Here is a 14,396-nt window from a genome sequence, read left to right on the forward strand (position 1 = left end):
GAAGACTTTTAAAGAATTTCTAAATGAAACAAACAAACAAACAAACAAACAAACAAACAAACACAAACACACAAACATACAAGCAAACAAACAACCCCCTACCATCACCAACAACAGATGTTTGAAATGACAAGGTGACCTTTTCCTGTAAGTCACAAATAAATATATAAAATAAGTGTAAATGGATAATAAATATAGTAATACAAAAAAAAGTATTTCTAGTATGGTAATCAAACAATTGCTTAACATCCAAAAATGTTAGATATAAAAAGAATAATAAAACTTATAAATAAATATAAAAATAATTAATAAAACATAATATAAAATGTTAGAAATCTAATCGTGTAAGCATTTTATAATGTCATTATTCAGTCATATATGCTTAGTTAATATTACAAATGAATGAATATAGGTTCGATTTTAAATGAGAAATATACCATTCAATTTACATACATTGATTAATTAATTAATTTATCTCATTCATAACCACATTATCCTGGTTAGGGTTGCAGTGGATCAACAGTGAGGTGGCAACTCTACCAAATGCACCAACATGACGTAAACCTCTGTATCCCAAACATTGCTGCTGTTGTCATCCCTGTTACCCTTATATTAACTCTAGTCTTTACTAGCTTTTCTAGCTAGTCTTTATTAACTTTTCTAACTAGTTTTCTCTAGCTTTTCTAACTAGTCTTTACTAGCTTATCTGACTAGTCTTCACTAGCTTATCTGACTAGTCTTTACTAGCTTTTCTAACTAGTCTTTACCAGCTTATCTGACTAGTCTTCACTAGCTTTTCTGACTAGACTTTACTAACTAGTCTTTACTAGTTTTCATGACGTCATTCACAAACACCCTAAAATATAATGTGTTTATTTTGATATTTAAAACATTTCAAATAAGTTAAACCAGAAAATATAGCATTAGGACCCAGGGACGGGCGTGACCTGGGTGTGTCCCAAATGGCTTCCTAATGAACATAAGGACCACTACGTAGGGTCTAAAAACCGCTATTTGGTGCAGGTTGTAGTGCACTTAAAGTGATATAGGTTTGCTATTCGGGATTTAGTGCAGGACTATAGCGAAACTAAGCAGTGCGCATGCGCATCCTGTTCGCCGTCAGTTCGAGAGCCGAGAGCGCGAGCGCTTTCGTAGAGGCTGTGTGTGTTGTTAGGAATCACGGAATAATAAACACAGACGTTTATTCGAGTCAAACCGTCAGGTAAAATGGAGAGAAAGTTGTAAAAACAATTGTAGTTGTGGTCTATAGTGTAATATTTGTCAGAAAGTTCGGTATGTAATAAAGTTGTGTACTTTCTGTTGGGAGTTAATATTGTTTGTGTATTATGGTCAGCTGAAGTTTACTTCATGTGATCTGTATACACTGAGACACTGGACTGTAGTGGACATGTCTAAAAGCATCCAGAAGAGAAAGCACTGGAGCAGCAGAGTGAATGAGAGCTCGCTGTGCAGGAGCAGTAACGGGGGCCTGAGCGTGGAGCTGCACGGTGGGGCTCAGAGCGGACAGTTCAGCTACATCACCGCCGTGACGAAGGATGTGGTCTATCAGTACGGAAAGATATCTGAAGGAGAGATACTGCTGGAGGTTGAGGGGTTGCCCGTGTCGGGATTGCCCCTGTACGACGTCCTGGCTCTGCTGGACAACACCAAAGACCCAGTGCGACTGAAAACAGTCCGACAAGGTGAGCTGTGTGACAGGAAACATTAGTAATACACTGTTACTGTTAACAGCAGCCTTTAACCAGGACTTCTCAGAATACTGCTGTGTTACTGCGGGTCAAATTAATCAACATCATAAACGTCTAACTAAGCATGACGAAGCAGGTGACTTTTCTGTGCCTCTGGGAACGTTGCTGGGATGTTTCTCAAAAAGTAGGACAGAGAGAGAGACACACACAGAGGGGGGGAGGGGGGGGAGACAGAGAGACAGACAGAGAGACAGACAGAGAGACAGACAGACATACAGACAGAGAAAAAGACAGACATACAGACAAAGAGTGAGACAAAGAGAAAGACAGACAGAGAGAGAGAGAGAGACAGATAGATAGACAGAGAGAGAAAAAGAGAGAGAGACAGACAGAGAGAGAGAGAAAGAGACAGATAGAGAGAGAGAGACAGACAGACAGACAGAGAGAGAGAGAGAATATAAAAAGTCTGACACCCCTGTTTAAGATACCAGTTTTTTAGATACATCATACCAGATCTTTTCTATGCTTAATGTGATATAGCGAGCAACAAATAAAATAAAAAAACAAATAAAAAGTTTTACACAAAAAAGAAAAAACCCTGGAAAAGTGGTTTCACCCTTTTATAACAAGGCATGGACCAATCACATTTAGACTTACGTTTAAACCTAATTTGCATACACCTGTCATCAATTAAGTGATTCTGACCAACCCCAAGTAAAGAGCAGCTTGTTTGTGTTGGAGATTTCTCTGACATTTGCTACCTCCCAATTCACTTCTATGCTATGCACAAAAATTATGCAATTGAAAGAAAATACTTGTGCGCTATTCTATGCCATTTTGTAGTCCAAATAGTGTGAATAGCGTGTCACACTATTTATAGAACACTTCAAGTACCTGCATGATGCACTATTCAACCGAAATAAACGCTTCATGCACTCAACACTCGCAGCTTTGCTTTCCAGGCATTGATGGCATTTTTTTAAGACAGCTGAAAGTTTATAAATGCCTTTGAAGTAACCTCATGTTGTGTAATTCATTCATTTTTTACCTTTTAAAAAAATTTGAATGCTGTATTCTGCTAAAGAACTAGCTAGCTAGTGTGCTTTTCTGCATTGTTTACATACTATGCAAAAGTACTATGTACTTTTTGTGTGAAGAAAAACTTTATAATTTGAGTGTGTAGCAAAAGATTACGCAAATACTGAAACATATTAACACTGCATGAAACAGAAGAGAACGCTGTTGAAATCTAAAATGCATCTAAAATGTGACAAAACAAACCGTCATAAAACTCCTTCTCCCACTCACACGGAGTTGTGAGCAATATTACATGTTTAATCTACCATCCAGGTACCTTCTGGATACTGAATTTACAGTAACATAGCACAATTTGGGACACACTAATTCTAAATAAGTTTAAGCATTTATTTCTAAAAAGAAGCAAATCGATCTGTTAATAGAAAATATAAAAATTGTCCAGTCTCACATGAGTTAAAATGTCTCAAAATAGGTTTAAGAGTCTTGTATTTGGGTTAAATTTTTATTAGATTTTGTTATATTTATTGTATTATAATCAAGATGGAATATATGCAAGGAAGAGTGAAATGAGTGCAAAGTGGTTAGACTTTTACTCTAAAACCTGAGTGCTGGATTAAAAGCAAAGCATGTTGCAAAAAATACGAGTTAAAACAGGTTATTTTTTTTGTCATAAAACATTTCTTATGTAATTCACTTCAAATCTACTACTATATCACATCGGAGGTGGAAAAAGATCTGGCATGATTTTTTTTTAATCTCACAGTAACCTAGAATGATATTATACACTGTATATAGAGTCACACATAAACATAAAGAGAGAGAAATAGAGGAAGTGCGACAGATATATAACACACAGCAAGAGAGAGAGAGAGAGAGAGAGAGAGAGACACATAAACAGTAGAGGACGAGAGGTACGAGAGGTACACACAGAATGTAACAGAGACAGATAGCGAAAAAGACACATACATGGACAGTAACAGAGAGAGGGACAGAGGGAAGGAGATAAAAAGAGACACGAGGACAGAAAAAGAGAGAGGAAGAGCCACAGGCCATAAAAGAGATAGACGATAACTGAGAGAGGGAGAGAGAGTGACCGTGAGAGACACACAAAACAGATGCAGCCTTTTCTGATGTAGTTGCTATTGCCATTTTGTCATTTTCTTCAGGGCAGACTAGCAGTGAAAAGTTCACCTTGTAGTAGACATGCCAAATAAACACACACACACACGCTTAAGAGGCACTCAAATACGCAGACTTTAATGAAGACAAATTGAGTACACATATCTAGAAACCTCACACACAGTTGGCATTGAGGAGATAAGTGGAGCTAATCATCAGCCCTGGATTAAAACATTACATATGCCTTAGTACTTGTGCCAAATGTAGCTATAAACTTAAACAAGCCCACAAAAAGTGAGAGAAAATAATGTACAGTATGTGCATGAGAAGAGTAAAAAGTATTAGGAGCACAGTGATGTTCTCTAAATGTAAAACTCACTTATGTGGATTAAACGTACAGAAGCAGCCTGCACTATCATGTGCCTCCAATTATTTCTGGAGATGCGCTCTGTGGGACCACGATGGGCCTGACCCATAAGCTCTGTATGTGTGTGTGATGTTCATATGTGTGTGTGTGTGTGTGTGTGTGTGTGTGCGTGAGAGTGGAAGATGATCTTCTGGTTTTAATAAGCTCTTATTTTTAGTGCCTGCATGGGAGGAGCTATATGTACGTAAGCATGTGTCAGTGATGGTCATTTCTGGTCATCACAAATGTAACCAGTTATTAATGATGACCTTGGCTTTGCAGTGGTGCAGAGGGTAACAATGCTGGCACACATCTTCAGGGCCCCAGGTTCGAGCTCTATGACTGTTTGGAGCTTCTGTGGGTTGTATTTCCCATGCATGTGGGTTTCCTCAGGGCTTTCTTGTTTCCTTCCTGCTCCCAAAAACGTGTGTGTGTGTGGGGGGTGTGGGGGGTGTGGGGGTGTGTGTGTGGGGGTGTGTGTGTTTTGAACTTGTAAATATACAAGTTCATGCTAGTTACCTTTACAAAACATAGTATAATGTATATTCTGCATATGTTACATGCGTTCTACAGTTTGTATTTGTATCTAAGATTAAATTAAATCCACTTTGAGCATTTTGTTCCTCAAAGTTTCAAATGAATCTTGACTCTTCAGCAGAACGTAGGAAGCGAATGAGTAATCAGGAACTAATTTCATGAGTCACGTTCTTCAGACTAACAAGCTACAGACCGGATGTTAAAACCTATTTAATAGTGCCACAGAAAAATAATGGATGAATGTTTTCACACATATATACACACACGTAATCTGCATCAGGATTGCATCCTGATTTCTCCACTGAAATATCAGCCCAACATTTTGTTTCCCATATCTGTGACCAAGCCCGTTACAGAGATAAATGAGGGATATGAGAGACTATAAATAATGAACACATGGACAAGAGGTTAAGAGGATACAAGATAAAGTGTTGAAAATGTTCCTTTCATCTCACATTCCAACAGAAGAGTCCATGTCATTCATTATTCATGCTAATTTCACACTCACATATTCTCTCTCTCTGTCTCTCTCTCTCTGTCTCTGTCTCTGTCTCTCTCTCTCTCACACACACACATACGCACCTGTGTTTTTTTCCACAGCTTCACATGGCCTTGAATAACTCTGTGTTTTTATAACTTGGGAAATCATTAACAGTGTTTTGTAAGAGTGACTATCGCTGCAGTAATTTAGCAGTAATGTTACACCTTAGTTAATCTCACAGTTCATTACCATAACAAACCACACACACACACACACACACACACACACACACACACACACACACACACTGACACACACACACACAATGACACACACAGACACACACACACACAATGACACACAGACACACACACACAATCCTGCTTACTTTTAGGAATAAATGTTGCTCTCTGTTAGTAACATCAGTGCAAATAGAAAGTCAGCAACATCAATGACGTTCACTCTTTATACATAACACCTGAGCTCAGGTGTTTTATGTGTATATGTGGTGCTCGGATGTACTACAGGTAAAATGAGACTTACTTTAGCTGACAACATATGAAACAAAAAATTGTGAGTATTACAATTACCTTGAGGCTTACGCTCTATTTCCTTATTTACTTTATTTATTTACCAATTGTTTCACAACGCCCAGTAAGTCCTATCATCAACTTCATCTCAGTTATTAGTGAGCCATTTCACATGCTTCTCTTGATGCTAGGTGTGTGTACGCACATGCTAGTGTAAATAAGAGATTGAGGTAATTAGAGTCATGTGACTAATGTTTGCGTTTTGTTTTTTTCCCGGCAGAATGCGTACGACGATTTCAAGCCTTAGAGCAGTTCAGTGGTATTTTATTTGTAGGTTTTTTTGAACAATGATACACTATGTATCCAAACACTCTACACTCTTTCTTCACTGTGTGGCTGTGGATAATACAGGACATGAACCAGGTGCTTATCGTATTGTACAACTAAGTTCACAAAAGTGGCATTCTGTAGCCACGGTGAAAGCAAAACTGTGATTATGAGCCCCACCTCCAAAAGAAATCTAATCCAGAAGGAAAATACTTGTTTACAGGTGTTGAGCCAAGAACATTAATGATGACATTAGCGATTGCTTCAGTATTAAATATTTAAAAGGGGTCTAACTTTATAAAGCCAATATGTATTCTATATTCAGTAAGTTTATATAAAGTTGTCCAATTTCCACAGAGAAATAAAAAAGTGTATCTTAGCGGGTCCATGAAGTGTAGATGTGTAGAGAGAGAGGAGGGGAGGGAGAGAGAGAGAGAGAGAGAGAGAGAGAGAGAGAGAGAGAGAGAGAGAGAGATCTTGCACGACACTTTCCAGCAGCTGGAACAATGTGAACAATGTAAGATTTGTTCTGATAATGGCTATCACGAGGCCGAGTGGCCTCTACTGTTTTTCTCCAGTAGAACTCTCTGGAGTATCACTGACGACAAACACACGTTGTCAAGGTGCATTGAGGATCAAAAAGCCCTGGCAAATAAAAGCGTGACCATGCGGAAACAGATCAGGCTCAAAGGTTGTTCCATGCAGGTGTTTCCTATTTTAACAGCCAGTGGTGTGTGTATGTGTGTGAGCCAACCAAAAGTATGACAAGAGGTGAACTACAGATAAATAACATAATGCTGTTCACTTTTTATGTCGTGTTTTTGTCCTTTTGCCATTTGTTAAACCAGTATTTTTCATTAATAATGCCATCTTGCTCCACTCCATTTCGATATTTGGGAAAGAAAGAGTTATTGGACATTGACTTTTCACACCAAATGCAGAAATTGTGCATTGTGCACAGGGCTGTGGCACGCCTCATGTTGATAGTTCAATCATGTTTTCATGGTTCACTTAGGAAATCAAAAATCCACCAGCCACAAGGAACCTGTATCATGTCATAAGATTCAATGCAGTGATTTCTTTAGTCTGGGTTGAATCAGAGCGGAAAGGCTGCTTGCGTGTGTGTGTGTGTGTGTGTGTGTGTGTGTGTGTGTGTGTGTGTGTGTGTGTGTGTGTGTGTGTGTGTGTGTGTGTGTGTGTGTGTGTGTTTGTGTGTGTGTGTGTGTGTGTGTGTGTGTTTGTGTGTGTAAAGGACAAAGATTTAGTTTGATTTAGAGTCAGATATTTATTCAGAAGTTTTGGAGTCAGAAGATTTTGAGTTAGACTTGCAGTTAGATTTAGAGTCAGATTTAGAGCACAGAGTTAAGCATTTTATCCTTAACCAGTGGACCACAGACAGAAAGAAAGAGTGATTTAGAAACTTCAGCTGGCAGCTTTTGGTGGATTTAAATATATAACATGCCCCTAAACACTGTAGAATTACACACTGTGTGCAGAGTGATTTATGCATTGTGCATACATCACTGTTAGCATTGCTATCCATCAGCTCATCACAGAGAGAGAGAGGGTGAGAGATGACAGTGACATATTTACAGTACACGGAAAGAGAGTTAATAGAGGGTCAGAGAAACAAAGAGAGAGATAAGGGAAGGGATGTAGGGATGTAGTTACACCCCCTGTTGAGAGAAAAGGATGCCAGACATTCCTGGGAAGTGGAGCCTCCTGGTTCGCTTCAGAGAGCCAGGCGTCCTCTTCCCCAAAATAACCCCGCCTTTAAAAACCCCTGAGTCAGCAAAGTTGTCTCTTTTTCTGTCTCAGTTTGTATACTGTTCAATTCAGTGCACCTAGAATTGCAAATAAAACAACTAACAAATATTGTCACATACTTCTAATATGTTATCACTGACCCTCATTTATTCATTATTCATTTTTGGTCTCCAGTGCCAGTGACGTGTAACAAAATTTTTTTTACACTACTCTATAGTCACTTTGGTATAAGAGGAATAAAACAAATGGCACTGCAACGAAAATTTTTATTGCTCTCTAATCAAAGAAAGTTATTTGGAGTTGATAATATATTTTTATGATTTTTTATTTTCTTGACCTAGTATTATTGTTGCCACTGATAATAACTATGCACAGTTATAATTATAGCAACATCTATTACGTACATTTTACATTATGTATGCTACTTGGAATGCAATAAGCAGATACAGGTCAGGGCCTTCAGATAATGTTCACAGTGAACATCAGAATAGAGAAGAAATGCTGTCAGTGAAATCCACCGTGGCATGGATATTGTGCCTGAATCTGTGGATCTTCTGGGAATTTTACAGTCTCTGGAGGTTACCATGCAAGGTGTGAAAACAAAAACATCCAGTGAGCAGCAGTTGGGTGGTAATGCCAGGCTGATGAGAGAGGTCAAGGGGAGAAAAGCCAGTCTGGTTCTAGCTGACAGGACGTCCTCATCACCCCAGACATCTGTGGTGAGCAGAAAAGCATCTCGGAACACATCAACCCTTGAGGCAGATTTAATGAAACACCACATTGGATTCTATTTCCTCTCAGCCTAGTCAGAGAAGGCTCAGGTTCACCAAACACTTCCAGCAGATCTCGATTCCAGCTCTTGACAGCCAAGTAAAAGAAGCCTGGTGGATGCAGTGGTGCAGGTGTTGGACTACAGATCAGAACATATTTTTGTAGACATTTTTAATATTTATATTTACATGTATACATGTATATTTTACTCATTAAACAAAACAGAGATTATATTTATATAGACCTTCTTCTTCTTCTTCTTCTTCTTCTTCTTCTTTCTGTTAGCACAAAAGCTTACAGAAAGAACACGTTATCAGTGAGTTGTATTAATGTGGAAACAGTGGGAGTGTAGATAACGTTGTCTCTTCTTCATACACTTAGAATGTGTTCCTTTGTTGGTTGTTTCAGCTCAGGAATGTTGCTCTAAGCTCTGACCCACTACAAAGGCAGAACAGTTGGCTAATCTTTCCTTCAACACACCGACCCTGATGTATACTCCGGTTACACCTACCACCTAAACATCTCCTACATTTAGTTTTATACCTGCTCAGCCTTCTTCTGAGATTTCAGCAGGGATCAAGGTGCAGTTTGTATTCGAGTGCATGTGTGTGTGTGTGCGTGTGTGTGTGTGCCTGTGCAATCTGTAATACCTTAACTCTTGCAGTCCCTATTTCCTTCCCTCCACTCCCACTCTCGTTCCAGAGAATGTACTGTAGGTGTTTTCAGGAGAAAGAAAAGACTGCAGGTCTGCTCACTATATAAGAATTCCTCAAAAGTACATATATTGTTTGTTTGTTTTTTCCCCCGGACATTCTGTCAGGCTTGCTGCCTCACTGCATCATGAGAATGAGCTTGTGTTAAATAGGTCTCAGTGGGTTTCAGGTTGGAATGACATCATTTGTCGTTCTCCACCTTTTGAGCTACAAAGTGGTAGACAATAAAAACATCCTGCATGACAAAGTAGGAAGTACAAATAGAAGCAAGTGCGTTGTTAGGTCGACCCTGACAAGTTACATCTTTTAGTCAAATGCGTATCTTCAGGTACCAACGGACAGAAACGAAAATAAATGGACATGAACCAACGGAGAGGTACACATCACACATAGACGTATAGAAAGCATCAATGTACTTATGTAATATACGATGTATGTGGATGTCACTGTAACGATGTGTTGCTTTGGTTTGAAGCCATAAGTGGAGTTTATTACAACAAATCCAAAACAGTGGATTTAGGAAGATTCGAGAAAAACAGGCAGAAATCCAAATACAGGAAAAGACAATCACTGGAGCAAACAAATCAACAGAACAAATCCACAAAAGAGAAACCAAGAAAATATAATAAGGGTCAAAACACAGTGGCAAAAGAGAACAATAGCGCAGCTTGGTTTGCACAGGCAGTTCTTTGCGTCGTGGGGTCGGCCGGACGCAGCTTAAATAGCTGTGAATCCCGGAAGTGATCCAGCGACTCGGAAGTATTAGAACTCAGACTCGACTCCCTCTGGTGGCGCGGGGGTGAGATGGCGGTGTTTTAACTAACTAAAACAAAATTTGGTTTATATTGCAGCACATTGACTGTTTTTGAATATAGTATTATAGTATTAAGTATTAGGTTACTTAAAGTGTGTGTGTATGTGTGTATGTGTGTGCGTGTGTGTAGGAGTAGCCACTAACATGATGCTTTTGGTTTAAATATATAAACACTAGTCATTATTCACTAGTCATAACTAAGGTCAAAAATCTTTAGTTAGACCCTGTGACACAATCTAGATCTCATTTACATTTTATTTCTTGTTTGTATTTATGTTGAGAATGTGACTGAAAAAGATTTACACTGTGCAATAAGGGAAATTTTTCCAAACTATGGTTTATCGAAGCATTTTTTTGACAGTACTGATTTCATTAATAGACAACAATCTTACAATTAATATTTTGTGATATATTTAGGATCTGATATTTGCACATTTATTAATGAGCAAATATTATACATTTATACATTCATTCATTCATTCATCTTCTACTGCTTATCCGAACTGCCTCGGGTCACGGGGAGCCTGTGCCTATCTCAGGGATCATCGGGCATCAAGGCAGGATACACCCTGGACGGAGTGCCAACCCATCACAGGGCACACACACACTCTCATTCACTCACGCAATCACACACTAGGGACAATTTTCCAGAGATGCCAATCAACCTACCATGCATGTCTTTGGACCGGGGGAGGAAACCAGAGTACCCGGAGGAAACCCCCGAGGCACAGGGAGAACATGCAAACTCCACACACACAAGGTGGAGGCGGGAATCGAACCCCTACCCTGGAGGTGTGAGGCGAACGTGCTAACCACTAAGCCGACCGACGCAAACAGTAGCTCAAAGATGGTGTCTTTCAGATCTCCATCTCTAAATTGTCATGAAATAGACCATTTAATTATTCAGCATTTTTGTTATTCAGCAACACCTATTTGGATGTTCATTATTCTACATTACATTATGCTACTGAATTAAGCATGATGTCACGTCTAGGAGTGTTTTTCTGCCGAGAGCAGCACAGCTGTGGACTGAAGTTAGAGCTGTGCATTGGGACTTTAGGACAAAGTCTCAGGAGAGATATTCAGAAGAATAACTCGCTGCATTATTTCTCTATCTTACGGATAAGCAAGGACACATACAAGCTGCTTGATGACGCCACAGTTAATTCCCTTATCTTTTGTTGTTTTTCTGCCTGTAGTAGATACCAAATATCTGTTCATTATCTCTTACAGAGCTCCCTATTTTAAAATCAGGCAGAAATCACATCTGTCACATCAGCAGTAGCACGGTGTACGAGCGGATCTTATATTCCTTAATGGTACGTTGCGTACTCTGATGGCCGTAATTATCCTTTGAGGGCTATGGGGCTGTTCTCTTCTGTGTCGTTCACCAGTTTCCTTTCCTCCTTTAATTACACACCAGGAAAAATTCTCAGGTCTCATCACTCATCAACCTTCTGGTTCTCTTTTGCCTTTCATCTGACATAAATGAGATGCACACATGCGTACAAGGGATAACGCAGTCTGCCTTCTACAGACAGGACGTCTAACCGTGTGGCAGTGTTACTAGACACTACAGTGGCTTAGTTAAGCTTACAGGTGTAAGATGTTACTCTGCTCAGAAGAAATGTGATCTAAGGCTTTCCTTATATACAGAACAGAACAGTTCCTTAAATTCAGGTTTAACTTCAGTTGTGGAGTGTGCGTACGTGTGTGCGTACGTGTGTGCGTACGTGTGTGCGTACGTGTGTGCGTACGTGTGTGCGTACGTGTGTGCGTGCGTGTGTGCGTGCGTGTGTGCGTGCGTGTGTGCGTGCGTGTGTGCGTGCGTGCGTGCGTACGTACGTGTGTGCGTACGTGTGTGCGTGCGTGTGTGCGTGCGTGTGTGCATGCATGTGTCTGTGCATGCATGTGTCTGTGCGTGCATGTGTGTGTGTGTGTGTGTTTAATAGAGCAGACACAGAGGTCTAGACCATGTTGGAGGTGAGTTTATTTCTGCTCAGTCTACACACAGCTGTTTTCTGTCCAGAATCTGTTTGGTGTGTGTGTATATGTGTGTATGTGTGTATATATGTGTGTGTGTGTGTGTGTGTGTGTGTGTGTGTGTGTGTGTGTGTGTGTGTGTGTGTGTGTGTGTGTGTGTGTGTGTGTGTGTGTGTCATAAGAAAACGGTGAGTCTAAAAACCAGGTGTGACCAGGTGTTCTGAGGACACACACACTCACACTTTTGACTTCCTGTGTTATATGACACCTTCTGCACTTTAGAAAAAAAATCTCAAAAACGAAAATGCGCAGAGGATTTTTCATCAATTAATCAACTTCAGTGAGACCACTGTAGACGTTTAGAAGTTTAAAGCATCAACTGAATATTATATCCTCTAAACCTCTATTTAAAGGATGAATGTCTTGTCTTTATAAATCTGTAACTACTCACTAATCTCTTACAGACAGGGAGGTATGACTTTTAAGCCTGGGGCTAGGTGTGGGTTAAGAGTGATTACTATATGAGTGTGTGTGTGTGGGTGTGTGTGAGTTTATGGGTGTGAGTATATGTATGATGCAGGGTGTGTGTGAGTGTGTGTTGTCATGGTAGATAGGCTTGGACACTGAAACTTGCCATGAGAAGTTGAATAGTCTTTATATTGAGTTTTATTGGTAGACCATTTGTGTCTGGTTCCTCACAAGGTTTCTTCTTCCGTTTAAGCTTTTCCTTGCCACAGTCACCTCAAGTTTGCTCACTGGGGATGGATACTAACATTTAAATATAAGTCTAAGTCTAATATTAATCTTGAACCTTTTGTACTATATTTCTTATGTTTTTAAAGCCAAATAAAATTAAAGTGAAACTGAAGTGAAATTAAATTGATGTAATATACATGACGTCACTAGGGTTTAAAGTGTGGCTCATCCTCATAAAACTCCTCTTTATCCCCCTTTCACATGCCGATTTCACTGTTCTTTCCTTTGCTGTCCTTCTCTGCTTATCACAGTCATCTGAATGTTTTTAACAGGGCAAGAGTTTCTTTTTAATTACACTTAGCTTCAGCAGATATTTGTGTAGTTGTGTGAATGTGTGTGTCTCTATATGGGCGTGTACAGCAGTGTGCATGTGGGAGGGAGGTGGAGAGAGGGAGAGAGAGAGGGAAGGGAGAGAGGGAGAGAGAGAGGGAGAGAGGGAAGTGAGAGAGGGAGGGAGGGGAAAGTAGAGAGGGGAGAGAGAGAGAGAGAGAGAGAGAGAGAGAGGATATGTTACTTAACTCCATGTCCCAGCATTCCATTTTCTGACTCAACAACATGCACCTTTTTCACTGCAGATGCTACTCCCTGCACACTAATCCTCCCCCGCCCCCACAACACACACACACACACACACACACACACACACACACACACACACACACACACACACAAGCAAGCATGTGGTTAAAATAGTGATATGTGTATGTAAACTTTAAAGGAGAGAGTATACTTGACCTCCTACAACAACAGCCCCAATAGACCCAATAGTCTTCACATTTTTAGAAAAAAAACAACATATCTCTTTCTTATGTTCAAGTAACCTTCCATTAATACACACCAAAAGGCTTTGCAAAGCTCCTCCTAATGGTCTGAGGTTATATTATAAGTCACAGTTATTAGTGGATGTTAATACAGAGTATATAAGTTAGTAAGACTGCTAATGACAGGATTCAGCACTGAAATCTGACCAAATTAAATGCCCCAAAATATACCTCAAAATACATCAGAATTGAATTTCTACAGGTAGAATTGGGCCCAAAACCATTACTGGTAGTTTATGTGAAGGAGATTAATTTTTTTTTATTATGAAACTCCCCTTAAACGTACAGATTTAGCCCCTGTCTTTTTCCTGTGTACATTGTCTGCACGTCTCACCCGCTATACGAGGACAAGCTCACAATGCACTGTACTGTCCTCTATTACTCTGTCCACTTACCCCAGAGGAATGAGGTATTTACACTCATGAGGCACGCAGTTTAAATTACAAGCAAGGTTGTGTCTGAGCGCTGAGATAGAAAATGCCCCAAAATAAATATTTTAAAACTAATGCATCTGACACGCAAACACAATTCATGTGGGAGCTCCGCATTTATACATAGCTTCAAAGCAAAAGTGCAGCAAATTAGGTATCAGTAATTAGGTATGTATGTGAATATAACACAGTT

At 39.7% G+C, this 14,396-nt stretch overlaps 1 protein-coding gene across 18 annotated transcripts in view; it reads left to right on the top strand.

Annotated features, from left to right (window-relative positions):
* The first annotated feature begins 1,105 nt into the window (after window positions 1-1,105).
* magi1a (membrane associated guanylate kinase, WW and PDZ domain containing 1a) overlaps window positions 1,106-14,396 on the top strand; it is a 97,652-nt gene continuing 84,361 nt past the window's right edge. For 11 of the 18 annotated variants that reach the window (XM_060881167.1, XM_060881174.1, XM_060881175.1 and 8 more), the window contains exon 1: window positions 1,109-1,703. In XM_060881167.1, the coding sequence (XP_060737150.1) occupies window positions 1,409-1,703 (295 nt within the window). In that variant the 5' untranslated portion in view covers window positions 1,109-1,408. Of the gene's footprint in view, window positions 1,704-14,396 lie in introns of all 18 variants that reach the window. The other 7 variants (XM_060881168.1, XM_060881170.1, XM_060881182.1 and 4 more) reach the window with 2 other exon arrangements.

This window comes from Tachysurus vachellii, chromosome 11 (assembly GCF_030014155.1).
Source record: "Tachysurus vachellii isolate PV-2020 chromosome 11, HZAU_Pvac_v1, whole genome shotgun sequence".
Lineage (NCBI taxonomy): Eukaryota > Metazoa > Chordata > Actinopteri > Siluriformes > Bagridae > Tachysurus > Tachysurus vachellii.